Source organism: Balaenoptera acutorostrata, chromosome 5 (genome assembly GCF_949987535.1).
Source record: "Balaenoptera acutorostrata chromosome 5, mBalAcu1.1, whole genome shotgun sequence".
NCBI lineage: Eukaryota > Metazoa > Chordata > Mammalia > Artiodactyla > Balaenopteridae > Balaenoptera > Balaenoptera acutorostrata.
The window spans coordinates 140,647,805-140,661,466 of NC_080068.1; the positions used below are offsets into that span (position 1 = coordinate 140,647,805).

Genomic DNA, 13,662 nt, shown 5'->3' on the forward strand with positions numbered 1-13,662 from the left:
GAAAAGTGGTGGTTATACATGTTTGTAAATCTATTCAATGTTTGGCTTAAGAGAAGACAGCTGGATTCTCACACGTGCTTCAACATTCAACTGGTTGCAACAAGTTGTTTTGGTTGAAGCATATGAAGAAAATCTAGCCTCCCGCAGATATCCAGTTGTAAAAGTGAGGTGTATTTTAATAGCTTTTCCAGGTCATGGTAGATATTCTTTGATGCTACACCAAAACTCGACAAGTGGTAATTTCTTAATGATTAATTGCCATGTAGAATCTCAAACTGTATCAATGAACTTTTAGTCCTCTTTTACATGAAAACCCATTAGTTTCTCTTGCTCGTGGGAGGGACCTTTTACCCGTGCATGACTTATGCGTACCTGTCAAATGCACACACTTCACTATACTGTATCAAAAAAACCACACTCAAAATCACCACCAATCTTATCAGAAAAGTCTGAGTACTGGGAAGCTGTCAGCTCACAGTGGCAGATACAAATCTCCCCAAATTCTCATTTCTGAGTGCAAGCTCAACTCCACTGCAGGCAACAAACACTGCCAACCTCGAGGTGAGAGGCTCACTCGGTTCATTTCTGAAAAAGTATCTGCAAATACCTACGTCTGAATAACCACAGTTCACCTGTTAATTGTTCTTTCAAGTAAAAGTGAAAAAATGGTGGTGGGATTAGGGAGCAGCTAGTTGAGTTAGCAACTCAGTCTTACAAGAGCGTTTCCTCAAGACAACACGACAGTCCAGTCAATGTAAGTGCTTTGTGTGTCCTGCCCACTTTGTAAATGTTAAAAAGACACATACTTGAGAGATTTAATAAAAATATCTACTATCCGGCCCTTCACAGAAAAAGTAATAATTGTACTGCTTCATCACAGACATCTTTTTTTTTTTTTTTCCTTCTGGCCGTGCTGCACAGCTTACGGGATCTTAGTTTCCTGGCCAGGGATCAAACCCGTACCCGCTGCAGTGAAAGCGTGGAGTCTTAACCACTGGACCGCCAGGGAAGTCCCCATCACAGACATCTTAAGTGAACACGGCATTTCCTTTTGCTACAAGCGAGTGGTAGTGGCAATGGTCACAGCACAGTGTGGAGTGACCACTGATGGTCCTAACACCTGCCAATCTACCCCCCCCCACCCTGCTGTTGCTTTTGCACCATCGATGCAAATGTCACTACAGCGAAGAAGAAAAATAATTTCTTAGCATTATTATGAGAATAGTTTTGACCTTTGGGACTGCCTGAAAGGGTCTTGAATACCCCCAGGGGTCTGTGGACCATACTCTGAGGACTGCTGTTATAATTTTCTTTGCCATCATTATGTTAAGGAAGTATTCATGGTTTAAAAGAACGTTTTTGTACATAACAGCACTTTAAAAAAAAATCACATTTAAGTTTTAAAAGTATATGATTGATGGCTTTGAAAACTCAGTCATCACTACAGCAATATGTCGAATTATTTGTGCTTTATAAAACTGTTCCCCTAATACAGGGGTCAGCAAACTACAGCCCATGGGTCAAATCTGGCCCACTGCCTGTGTCTGCAAATAAAGTTTTATTGGCACACAGCCATGTCCATTCACTTACGTGTGTGACTGCAGTGGTGGAACTGAGTAGCTTTAACAGGGAACATTTGGTCCACAAAGCCAAAAATATTACTATCCTGCCTTTTGCAGAAAAAGTTTGCCAACCCCTGTTCTAATAGAAAACACAGATGGTTGAAATGACAAACATTTCAGCAAAATTTGGGTTAATATTATACAAAAAGGAGAGTCTTCAGCTGTTTTTTTTTTTTTCCTCCCTTGAAGGCTATACACGTACATGAAAGGAAAAGAAAATTAGGGAAAAAATAAAGTTGTTCAATTTCAGCGCCGTTTCGCACGGCAGTGAATCTTACCAGAAGGTCTGCTTGGCCGTCTGAATGACATTCGCCGACATCTCCACGTCTATGTAATCGTAGTGCAGGGCCCCAGGGTCTGTGGAGGACCCCGTCTCAGCCAGCAAAATCCCAATCCACCTGCCCATGTCTTCAGAAGAAGATGCCTGTTGAGGTGAAGGGGGGAGAAAGCGCATTTTACTTAAGTAACAGTAAAGAGCTTTAACATTTTCATTAAAATGTCAAAAAAGAGACAACCTAACAGGAAAGGCGGTGGAACACGAAGCACCTGAGGATGTAGACAACAAGGAGGTAGCCACTGCCTGAGCCACGGGATTAACACCGCGTTCACTCCAAGCCTTAATGCGGACGCTGCACAACGGTTATTCCCAAGGAAATAAAAACCCGAGGTCCTAAGATGCCTCCCAATTATTTTGGGGAAAGGCACTAGGGTGGAAGACATGGAAATTAATGGGATTATTTAAATCTCAGCTAAAAGAAGCTGTTTAGAAAGGCTCCTTAACTTGGCAACAAAATCTGGGGAGCAGGAGCCCCTCCAACCACAGCTGCTTAACCTGGAAACCACACCAGGCCACGGCCCCTGTAGGTCACCAACTCTGGTGGCCAGTAGCCCTTGCTGTGGTCTCCTAAATGGGCCTGAAATGGCAATTTTATTTCCCTGATTAGATGGTACAGAAAATTAACCTACTTTCACTTTCATATTAGTTGTATTTATATAGGTGTAATGTTTATAATCGTTGGGCTGCTTTGTGCATGTTATTTTTTAAGATGTTTGAAATGCTCCCCGGATGTCATCTGCCTAATGTGCAAGTCTGAAATATATCTTTAAGATTTGGTTCATTAAAATTTTAAGCCGTCCTTCTTATGTGATTTAGAAAATTAATTACATTACATTCATAATGGTATTTCAAATGTCTAAATACTACTGGCTAATCAACTATGTAAGTCATATTTAAAGTTTAGGGGAAATTGAGCTATCAAATGTGTGAGTTAACTGAATGTCAAAGAAAAAATAAATATTTAGCTTTTTGCAAAAATTACAAATTTTTTACATAAAGAAAGATCTGTAAGTTTAGCTTCAAGACTTAAAGAAAACTGGGTTTCATCGTTATAACCTTGATGAGTTGAACACTGATCAGAATACAAGCAATCATACATACCCCATGGCAGGCACAAAAAGCTCTCGGGAGGAAGAGCCATTGACGAGGAAGAAGTTGTGTTTTGTGTGCTGAGAGAATTGGCTACTGATACTGTACAAGCAACAGTATCATATGCGGCCATGGACAAAGTGAATGGATTCCAATTACATGCCTTACGGAGAGTAAGAATGTAATCAATGTTTGCTAAATTGAAATGAATTGATTTGAGTGCTTGGATAATAAAAAAATCACAAATATGTTCTCTTCACTGGTCTTTTGTCCTCCCCCAAATGAAATCTATGCCAAGAATGTATCTACGGCTGAATCTATATCCATGTATCTATAACTATTTCATCTAAGCATTTTTAAAAGTATGTTAACATAATATCTAAGATGTGGTTGATACCATTACACTGTTAACTGTTTTCTTCATTGTTTAAGAAATTTCCTCGTAGACTTTTAAAAAATAATAACTCGGGCTTCCCTGGTGGCGCAGTGGTTGAGAATCTGCCTGCTAATGCAGGGGACACGGGTTCGAGCCCTGGTCTGGGAAGATCCCACATGCCACGGAGCAGCTGGGCCCGTGAGCCACAACTACTGAGCCTGCGCGTCTGGAGCCTGTGCCCCGCAACGGGAGGGGCCGCAATAGTGAAAGGCCCGCGCACCGCGATGAAGAGCGGTCCCCACACCGCGATGAAGAGTGGCCCCCACTTGCCGCAACTAGAGAAAGCCCTCGCACGAACCGAAGACCCAACACAGCCAAAAATAAATAAATAAATAAATAAAGTAGCTATAAAAAAAATTTAAAAAAAAAAAAAAATAATAACTCTGTGGTGTTGGACTAAAATTAGAAGTATTAGTTACGATCTTGTGGCTTTTAGTATATAAATAGGTATACATGCAGGTGTATACATGTATATATGCATATACATGTGTGTAAAATGTATAACATAGAAACATGCCTGAATATATGTATGTACAAACATACACATACACACTATTTCCTATGACTACTGAAAAGGCCTAGGCACAATGACACCCCAGTAGCTCTGAGCACACCTTCTACCCAGATCCTGGTTTCTAAATACCATTATCCACTAGGAGTTGTTCACTAAGAGCTCTTCGGAACATGGCTGATTCCAAGAGGTCTGGGGCAGAGAAAAGTACAAGATGAGCCTGGAACATCTTGTTGCATCATAACATGAGGAAAGAGCTCAAAGAATGAAGGGGACCACGGATTGTGGTGTCTTTATTACAGGGACAGAGCAAAGGCCACATGGCTCAAAGGGCTTTCTGCTGACCAACTCTGTTCATTTGACCAGGATAAATCATGACAATAAAGGATTATAATCACTGATTAAAACAATAATCTATGAACCCCTGCTGATATACATACATATATAAATGAATGAGTAATTAATTGAGAGAAAGGGAAATCTTCCTTAAAGTAGATACTAACTAATAGGGAATAATGGAAGGAATAATGGAATTAGAAAGTCCCCATTTAGCAGCTGTCATTTTAATAACTCTTGTATCAGGCAAGAGTCATTCATGGACGCTAAGAATTAGTGGGTGAAATTGTGAGTGATAGGATATTGAAAGAGTCTCAAAGAATCTTCCCGCATGAAGCTTATTAAAGACAAATGGGAAACACAGTAACTTTGCAGTGGGGAAGCCGTGCAGACATCCCACCTGAGAGATCAAAGTTAACGTCACCAGTCGTGGGACAAACTGACGGGCGTACCTGCTTAAGTGATGCAGTGACAAACACACCACTGCTTCCACGTGCCCCACCAAGCATGCCTACCCCAGATTCGAATTTCAAGGAAATGGCAGATATGCCCAAACTGAGGGACCGTCTACACAGTAATGGTCTGTACCCGTCCCAAGTATCAATGTCATGAAACCAGACAGAGAAAGCCAAAGAGACTGCAGCTGAATGAAACACACCACCTGGGGTTTCCTTCTGCTGACAAGGGACATTATTGGGATAACTGGGAAAATCTGATTAAAATCTGTAAGTCAGATAATTGTATTGCATGAGTGTGAATTTCCTGATTTTGATAATTATACAGTGGTTTTAGTAAAGAAATACCCTCACTTTGAGCAAATTCACACTGAAGTGTTTAGGGATAAAGGGGTAACACATCTGTAAAAGGTTCTGAAAAAATTTACACAGAGACAGAGAGAGAGAAAGAGAGAGAGGGAGAGAGAGGGGAAAAGACCATGCAAGAGATATCAAACATGGTAAAATGTTAGTATTTGGGTGATATGGGTGAAGGGTATATGGAATTATTTGTACTAATTTCACAACTTTTCTGTAATTCTGAAATTATCTCAAAAGTTAAGATAAAATGGTCTTAGAAAAAGTACAGAATACAACTTTACTGGTCAGATCACTGCATTTCCTGATTCAGGCAAACTCTTTGCTTATGTTGGAACGCTGAGTGTGGTTACGTGTGTGTGTGTGCATTTGATTCAATAACTGGAATAGGGAAAGGCGATGAAACACAACCACCATGTTTGGGGGACGTGAGGCTGCACCTACAGGGCTGGAAGCAAAGACAGGACAGGGTCCTTCTCACCCAGCTCCGCCCTGCCCCTGCCCCTCCCCACGGGGGCTCCTGTCACCACCCACTGTCCAGGCCAACGTCTCACTTTTCACCCCCGAATCCAGCGTGTGTCTTCCTGTCCTCGCAGCCTCTCTCAGATCTGCTGCCAGAGCTCTCACGTGACACCCGAGTTGTTTGCATCAAGAGTACAGTTTCCTCATTTACGTTTTTGGCTTTTTTCCTCTCTCATCCACCCTACAGCTTTCAGCCCTCATAAATGCTTACAAAGCACACCGACTCTAGCCCAATGCTCTGTTTCACAGACAAATAAAGAAGCCGAGAGAGAAAAAGAGATTGGGTTGTGATCAAAGTCTGCAACAGAACTAGGACTGGGGCCCAGATACCCTGATCCCAGCCAGGCCTGGCCTCCCTTCTGGGAAGTCAGCCACTAGGGCAGGCTCGGTCCTTCGACCTGTTATCTCGAACCATCCAAACCATCGGGCAAGGAGCCGTGTGTGAGAAAGAACTACGTTGTTAATCTCTTTTTGTACCCACCAAAAAAAAGCAGTCTCTGAAACTAACTCCTAACTCCTACCAAGACCTTCCAGGTTGGCTAATGGGGCCCCTTTGATCTTGGTCACAAGCCCATGCCCTTTCCTTCACTGGTCAGTAACACTGCAGTCATTTAGATTAGGCTCTGCATCTGATTAATTTAGAACACACATCAGCCATGCCACCAAACCCAAAATATCCTCATTTCTATCAACTGTATAGCATAAATATACTTACATGTACTCCGGAAATTCTACACTCTGATATTTGTGTATGCGTGGATATACATGTGTGTGTCTTTGTATCTTAATCATGATAATGCTAAGTGAAAAAAAAAAAGACAAAGGAAAAAAGGTCTGAATTAATATTGGGTAGAAATAAATTAATAATAGACGATAAACAAAAATTTTAAATTTCAAAAACGAAAGTTTTAAGTGTGTAGCTAAGAAATTAGTTTTAATTGCCTTTCTCTGCTTTCGTGAATAAGGAGGTCTGAAAAAGCAGCCAAACGATAAAATGCATGCAAAGCCAATGGTTCTTAAAAACCAAAGGCGTTCTTTTTGTTCTTTTGTAATCTGGCTCTCTGGCCACTGTCGATAGGCAACTGGTAGTCAGAAAACACCTGCTCCATCTGTGAAGAAGCCCAGAACATTCCAAAGGACAGCTTGAAGGAAATGCCACCAATTCAGAGGCAGACCACAGTTAGGGGAGAAGTTTTACTGCAAATTTTAAAACAAGTTGTTTTGTGGCCACTCTTAGAAAGCAATCTACTGCCTGGAATTGTGTACTGAACTTCCACGCAAACACGAACAGAGAGGGTATCAGACAAGGAGGTGACCTGGCAGGCAGTCTGCCGTGGACACCGTGCAGAGAACTGGCTGAGCCGTCCACACGGCGGGGGCCCCTCGGAGAAGAAAAGCAGGACACGTGGGACGGGACAGAACCAAAGCTGCCATCAGCCGGGTGTGAGGAGTTGACGGGGCGTCCAGGCCGGACCCTAGAAGGCAAACCACCGCGAGCGAATGCCCCATGGCTCCCACCTCCAACACGGCCACCTCCTGGCCGTTGCGAAGCAGCCGGAACGTCAGGGGGTGTTTGGAGTCCAGCCCCGGGATGACCTCGCAGCCGCGGAGCGGGATGGAGACGATGTGGGTCTTCAGGTCGGCCCTGTCCTTGTGGAGGATGAGCTTATTTTCCTTGACGCGGCACCAGCGCTCCCGCCAGCGGCTGTTGGAGAGCACGTTCAGGTAGCCTGCAACGAGAGCAGGCCGGTCAGCCTCCCCAGGAAGGATGCGCACCAGGAGGCCGTGAAGACGGAACGAACCCCGCACACAGCACGTCTGCAAGTGCAGGCTCCTGGGAGCAACGAGAGCCGCCACTGCGAGATGACTGACCTCCATCAGCTCTGGGGGCTGAGACAGGACAGACCACCCAGGAGCCCGAATGCACTGTGTGATGCGTGCTGAGGACCGTCTACGGGAACCCGGAGCTTGCCCGGGGTACGAGAGGTCACTGAGCCGTCAGTGGTTGGCAGGAGACGGGCTATGAGGACACACTGCCGTCCTCAAATAGCTAAAGGGACCTCACCCAGGAAAGGGTTCGGGTTCATTCCGAGTAGCTGCAAATGACACCACCAGGGCAAAAGTGACAAGACAGGCAGAGTTTGGCTTAACATGAGGAATAAATCTATCTGAAAATGAAAGCTTTCCACAAAACAGGCAGCCCTGGGAGGTGATAAGTTCCCCACCACTGGAAGTATTCCAGCAAATGACAGCAAATCCTCGGGATGAGATTCCTGCCTGGGGGCCAGAGATGCCCTTCCTCAGTGCCCTCTGACTGGAGGATTCTGTCTGACCGCTGAGGTCTAAAGGCCTGAGTCTGATGCATGTGGAATTTCGTCATCCATGCCTCTGAGGCTGCACCACATCCTCAGTGCATTACAGATGGAATGCGATGGAATTACAAGAAGAACTGTCCTCATTTTTAAAAAAAGGAAATCGCCTCAAAGACAAGAAACTGATCATTTTCACTTGTCACAAACATACGGTGCATTTTTCTGGAAATAACAAGGCATGACAAACAGATTTCACAGGGTGGCTGTGACTTCTGACCAGTCCATAATGCTAGTAAGATGAGGAAGTGAGTGGAATAGCATATAGAGTCCAGGTCAACAAGGAAGAAGGGAAACAAGGATTCCTTAAGTCATTCGGTTGCTCTTTCAATTCATACACACACATACACACACACACGTGCACACACGTGCAGCTCAAAAAATAAATAAATAAATAAATAAAATCCTTTCTGATCCTGATTTTTTAAAATGTCTTTCCAAAAGGGATTTGGACGATGCCTTTTGCTTCTTTTCTGTGCTACACCTTACACACTTTATTAGCAATGGATAAATACTATAAAGGCAAAAACCAAACGAAAACAAAACCCCAAATAGGGGTGTTAGAGGGCCCAGAATGATGCTTTCTCTTTTATGTATAGACATTACTATACATAATAGCTCAATGAATTCATTAGGAAAATGCTTATAATACTTAAATGTACGTTCAGCTGAATGTAAATCAGTTCTGCCAATATATCCTAAAGGGTACCTGGGACTAAAACTTCAATTTGGGACACACGTTGCCATACTTGTAAAATTAGAGAAAATGGAGAAGCAAGCCTATCAGCTCAAGTGCCTGGGACCTGAAGCTCCTTGTATTTTGCACAATTAGAAGGGATTGGAGGGAGGCGAAGACAGGCTGGAGAAGCAGAGTCCAGAAAGAAACAGAGAAAGCTCACACCCTGATCTTCTTCCTTCTTATTCACGGCTACCCAGCGAACACCGACCTGAAGCTCTTTTGACAGTTAAAGATGGAAGAGAAAGAGCTGCTATTTTCGTTCTGGAAAATACTATTTGTAAATGACATAGTTCTGATACAACTTATTCTTTTTTTTTAAGCTCTACTTAAAACATATAGTCAAATATAATAGCTGAACATCTGAGCAACAGCTATTAGAACTATTTAATATCTCCGTCCATAAGTCATTAATCAGGCTGAAGGCCCACATCTTTGGATTTTTATGAAATAGCTGGCAACCGGATCCATCGTAAGTATGTTCCGAGCATGAATGGACACACGTGGCCTATGGACAGTAGGATGGCGTATGATTAAGAAGAAATAAATGGAAGCATGGGATGGTTTTCAACTAACTTAGTCTTCTTGGGCACACAAGGTCGACAGGCGAGTGAACAGTTTGTAGAAGGAAGCACTAAGGCCCAGGGCACTGATGGACGTGACCACTGGGGCTGGCAGAGTGGAGGCTTACGTGTGCTCTGGGGCGGGTCCTCACCTGGGCCTTAAGGGGTGGGGGGATCCCTTCAGGCCTGGAGAAGCGGGGGGCGTGGTGAACTAAGACCTGAGACGTCTAGCGACCTGGTCACAGAAAACCTCGGAAGCTACTGTAGGGGCCTGTCCTTGTTGCAGAAGATGGCAGGGGTCACAATGGGGAAGGAGATGCCAAAATGTTTATTGAGGAATTTAAGCACATCTGCCTTCTCAGGAACAGTGAAGGGATTCCTCTCAACTTCCACAGGACTTCTGGATCTTAGAATTCACCACGTGGGTGCACCTGTCCCCAGTGCAGAGGGGCCGCAGTTTCTGAGTATGGCTCGGCCAGTCACACGAATGACGCATCTCCTGAAGAGGGGAAGGCGCTCATCAGGTTTTCTTCCCTGACCGGGTCACCAAATGCCATGGGTTTCTTGACATGTGAGTCACAAAAGGAATGATTACATTGGACAGATCCACACTTTAGTTAGAGCATGACTTCAAAGGAAATTACCATATTTTAACGCCTTCCTCATAATGAGTTACAGTTGCCCAAAAGGGAAAAGCAAAATGAGAATCACGGTGGGTAACAGGCCTGTTTCTGTAAACAGCAAACGCCACGGAAACAAGCCCACATCTGGCATTTGGCCTCCCCTGGCAGGCTCACCGCCTTCTCCAAAGAGGTGGCCGAAATTCCTACTTTCTGGGTAGGGACCCCGGATGAGGGAGGGACCACGCAGGGACATGGCAGGCGGCTCACCGAAGTACCCTGGAGTCAGAGGGCAGGTCCCATGTCCCCTAATATTCTTTCTCCCCGCCACGACACGGCTAGGCTGTGATGGAATCCCTGCCGACACAGGACCCCATCAGCCCCGAGACGATCAGCCTGAGCAGACACCCACCACCAGGTGGCGCCAAAGAGCAGCCGGGCCCCTTCACAGGCTCGCCTGGGTCAGGTCAGCGCCCTGCTAATAAGGGATTCCACTATCATTTGATTTTTTGTTTGTCTCTTCCCACCTATCATGTTATGGTGAGATGTTACGGTATCGTAACCATCTGGGAATCTCGGTTTGATGTTCTGAGGTTATCTTTGCTCCGAATTCTAAAGAAAGAACTGCAAGGCCTTTTGCAAAAGCTTGGTGATAAGTGCGTGTGAAGTTTCATGAGGACGGCCTGCGGCTGACCAAACACACACAACCACAGGAGGAGGGGACAGATGTGAACGCCTCCGCGGTCAGCTGCGCGGGGACCTGGCGCCTCTGGTCCAGCAGCTGCAGACGAGCAGGCAGGGCTGCCTGACCGAAGGGGGGCCCGCGTCCCCTAACTTCTTCTCTAGCACGGGAAGGGCAGCGTCTCCTGTGCTCTGGTCACACTTTTGTGAGGACTTTCACCGAATTGCTCGTCTCATCTTAGCCAGCCTCAGACTGTGATCGGCTGAGAGGAAAGGGGCTGCCAAGAGCTGATCCCCGCTCCGTGACGCCGAAACCCTCCCTTCCACCAGAGGCACGCGCCCTCCAGCGGGCACCCAAAGAACCCGAGACACCCTTGACGTGGTGACTGACGTCAAGAACGCGTCCCTCCCCCTTGATTAAACGTCAGCTGACCTTTTGTCGGGTGGATTACGATAGAAAGTGAGAGGCATAACTTTCCTGCACATCCACCAAAAATCCTACTGCTGAAAACTTCACAAAGTCACGGACCATTAGAACCAGAAGGGGCCCCAGAAATAACCAGAAGGTCCTTCCAACTAGCCCAGGTTACCCTGCCTCGGGAAGCCCTCCATCCTAGCACCTGGGGACCACTCCTTTCACTCAGCTTCTGTATTTCTATTATCGATATTATCAATGCCACTCCTCTGGCATTGCCCTCATGTCGGCTTGACTATGTCTGGTATGCTTAGGTTTTTTTCAGGTGAACAAATGAATAATAATAGCGACCATTTACTGAGCATAAATTATGAAGTAGGCAATGAGCTTACTGTTTCATGATTTTATCCTCAATTCTAAGGAAAAGAAAGTAGTTTAAGTATAAGCCTATTTCATAGGTGGGGAACCTGAGGCTCAGAGAAGTGTGCGACTTGCTTAAGTTAATTCATTCAATTAACAAGTGTTTACTGAGCTGCTATTATCCACCAGGCTGTGTGCTCGGTGCTGGGAACACAACTGGTGGGTGAATTCGACCTGCATCTTAATCCAGTAATGAGAGGAAAAAGCTGGAAAATTCAGTGAGACAAGATTGTTAGAGGCCCTGAACTGACTGAGCACAGGATAATACGATTAGTCCAAGGTTTCAAAACTCCCACGGGGTGGCCTGCAGGGATCCAGAGGAGAAGAAGGTGGATAGTCAAGAGGCTTGTGGATGAGTCCAAACAACAGACAGAAACGGGCTGGGGAAGAGAGAAAAACGTGAAAGGCATCTCCTGATGCCTTTATACAGTGACAATACTTCCGGAACTCCTGAGCACTGGAGATGGGAAAATAAAGGACCCATCTTTGCTTAGGGGTTTGTGTGCAAGTCTCGGATCATCTTAAGAGTCCAAGTGGCTGTTTGGGGAGCGGACCCAGCTGGGGCTAAGCGCAGCAACCGCTGGCTGAGGGCCCGAGAAAGGGGTGAGAGCCAGGCAGGACAGGTGGAGCGGGGGGCTGGTGCGGGCGCCTCTTCCCACCCCGCCTGCGGGAAATCTGCAGAGAACCCTCTCCTACCTGCCGGCATTTCTCCTGCACACCCAGAGCCCCAGCTGACCGGGCTGCATCTCCCAGAAGAGCTGGGATTTGGACTCAGCTCCCAGTTGCCCTGGGGACGATCTCGTCTGTGCCCCGTCCGCTTGGCACGCTGGGCAGGATGGGGGTCTTGGGCCTTCATCCAGCTACGTTTCCTGCCTGAGACTTGGCAGCTGCCCTAACCTAACTGAAGACAGTCATTCTCCCCATCGACTTCTCCAGAGGCACCCCCCACCCCGTCGCCTGGCCCAGCAAAGAACTAGAGGACAATTTTAAAACCTTGTGGACAGAGGATGTTCTCTGAGCGGAGGCGAAAGATGTCCACCGAGAGCCGGGCGGAAACCCTCAGGTGATGGTGCGGGGCCGCGGCTGCACCAGGCCTGCTCTCTGAGCAATTCCACTGCACCTTCAGGCCAAGTGCCCACACGGCTGTTTATGAGGAGTCACGAGGGTGGCGAGCCCTGGGGGACGGGGGACAGGGAAGACCTGTGCTGCAGGACAGCGACAGGGTTGGCCAGCGGGCCTGGCCGTGTGACTCAGGGCAAGTCCCACGACCTTCCCGAGTTCGGTGTCCTCACTGTAAAAGGAGGGGTCTGGACCACAGTTGCTAAGTTGCCTTCCATATGAATGTTTAATTGTTTTTCATGAAAGAACCTCTATTTCCTTCGCTGACCTAGGGCAGTTTTAAGAAAAAAAAAAAAACCTAAAAAAGGAGTTCCCTTTTTGTTGGGTAATTCCCTCTTTCCATTTCTAACCCCTAACTCCCATCTCGTCTCCAGGGCTAATGCCAGAGGGAAACAACCGCAGATCACCCAGTGCTGTGAGCCGCTCCAGGAAAGGCAGAGGGCCCCAGGCCGCTGGCGTCCACAGCTGCCCCGCACCTGCCCTCCCGCCAGGGCTCTGTCCCGCTGGCTCAGCTGCTGCAGGGCGCTTCTTCTCCACGGAAAGGGCATCAGTCAGCGTGCTTCTGTGACCCGACGCCGTCGGACCAGGGGCAAGTTCACGACCTCTGCGTGCACGGGGGCTCCCAGACGGCTGGCCTGCATTTGGGGTCACCACCTCCCCTCCCCGCTGAACCCACAGGCGGCCGCTTCCTGGGGGCCTCCCTGGGATGGTACCTCAACCCCGAGAGGCCTCGACCACTGCCCGCCCAGCCATCTTCCGCTCCACACGCACTTCTGCACAGCACCCCGGGGGGGTTACCGTGCCACCAAAAGTCTGTCACGACTTCCTAGGATCACGCCTGTGAGGGGCTGCGAGTCCCCCCTGCCCTCCCCTCGGAGGCCCCCCCCCCCACCCCAAGTCTACCTGCGCTGCGCTCCACGATCGACCCTTCCTGCCCACCCGCACAGCTCTGGGCTCACGCCGCCCTTTCAGCACAAGCCACACCCTGGGACGTGATATCGGCTGAATAAACGCATTTTTGCGTGGGCGGCCCAACTTAGGCACTAACGGGCGGCATCTAAATGCTGTTACCTT

General features: G+C 47.1%; 1 protein-coding gene across 4 annotated transcripts in view; it reads right to left on the reverse strand.

The window, feature by feature from the left end:
* AFAP1 (actin filament associated protein 1) overlaps nucleotides 1-13,662 on the reverse strand; it is a 155,745-nt gene that overhangs the window by 29,350 nt on the left and 112,733 nt on the right. For all 4 annotated transcript variants that reach the window (XM_057546343.1, XM_057546342.1, XM_057546340.1 and 1 more), the window contains 2 exons: nucleotides 7,184-7,395; nucleotides 1,901-2,046 (listed from right to left, as the gene is read on the reverse strand). In XM_057546343.1, coding sequence (XP_057402326.1) covers nucleotides 1,901-2,046; nucleotides 7,184-7,395 — 358 coding nt within the window. The remainder of the gene's footprint in view (nucleotides 1-1,900; nucleotides 2,047-7,183; nucleotides 7,396-13,662) is intronic.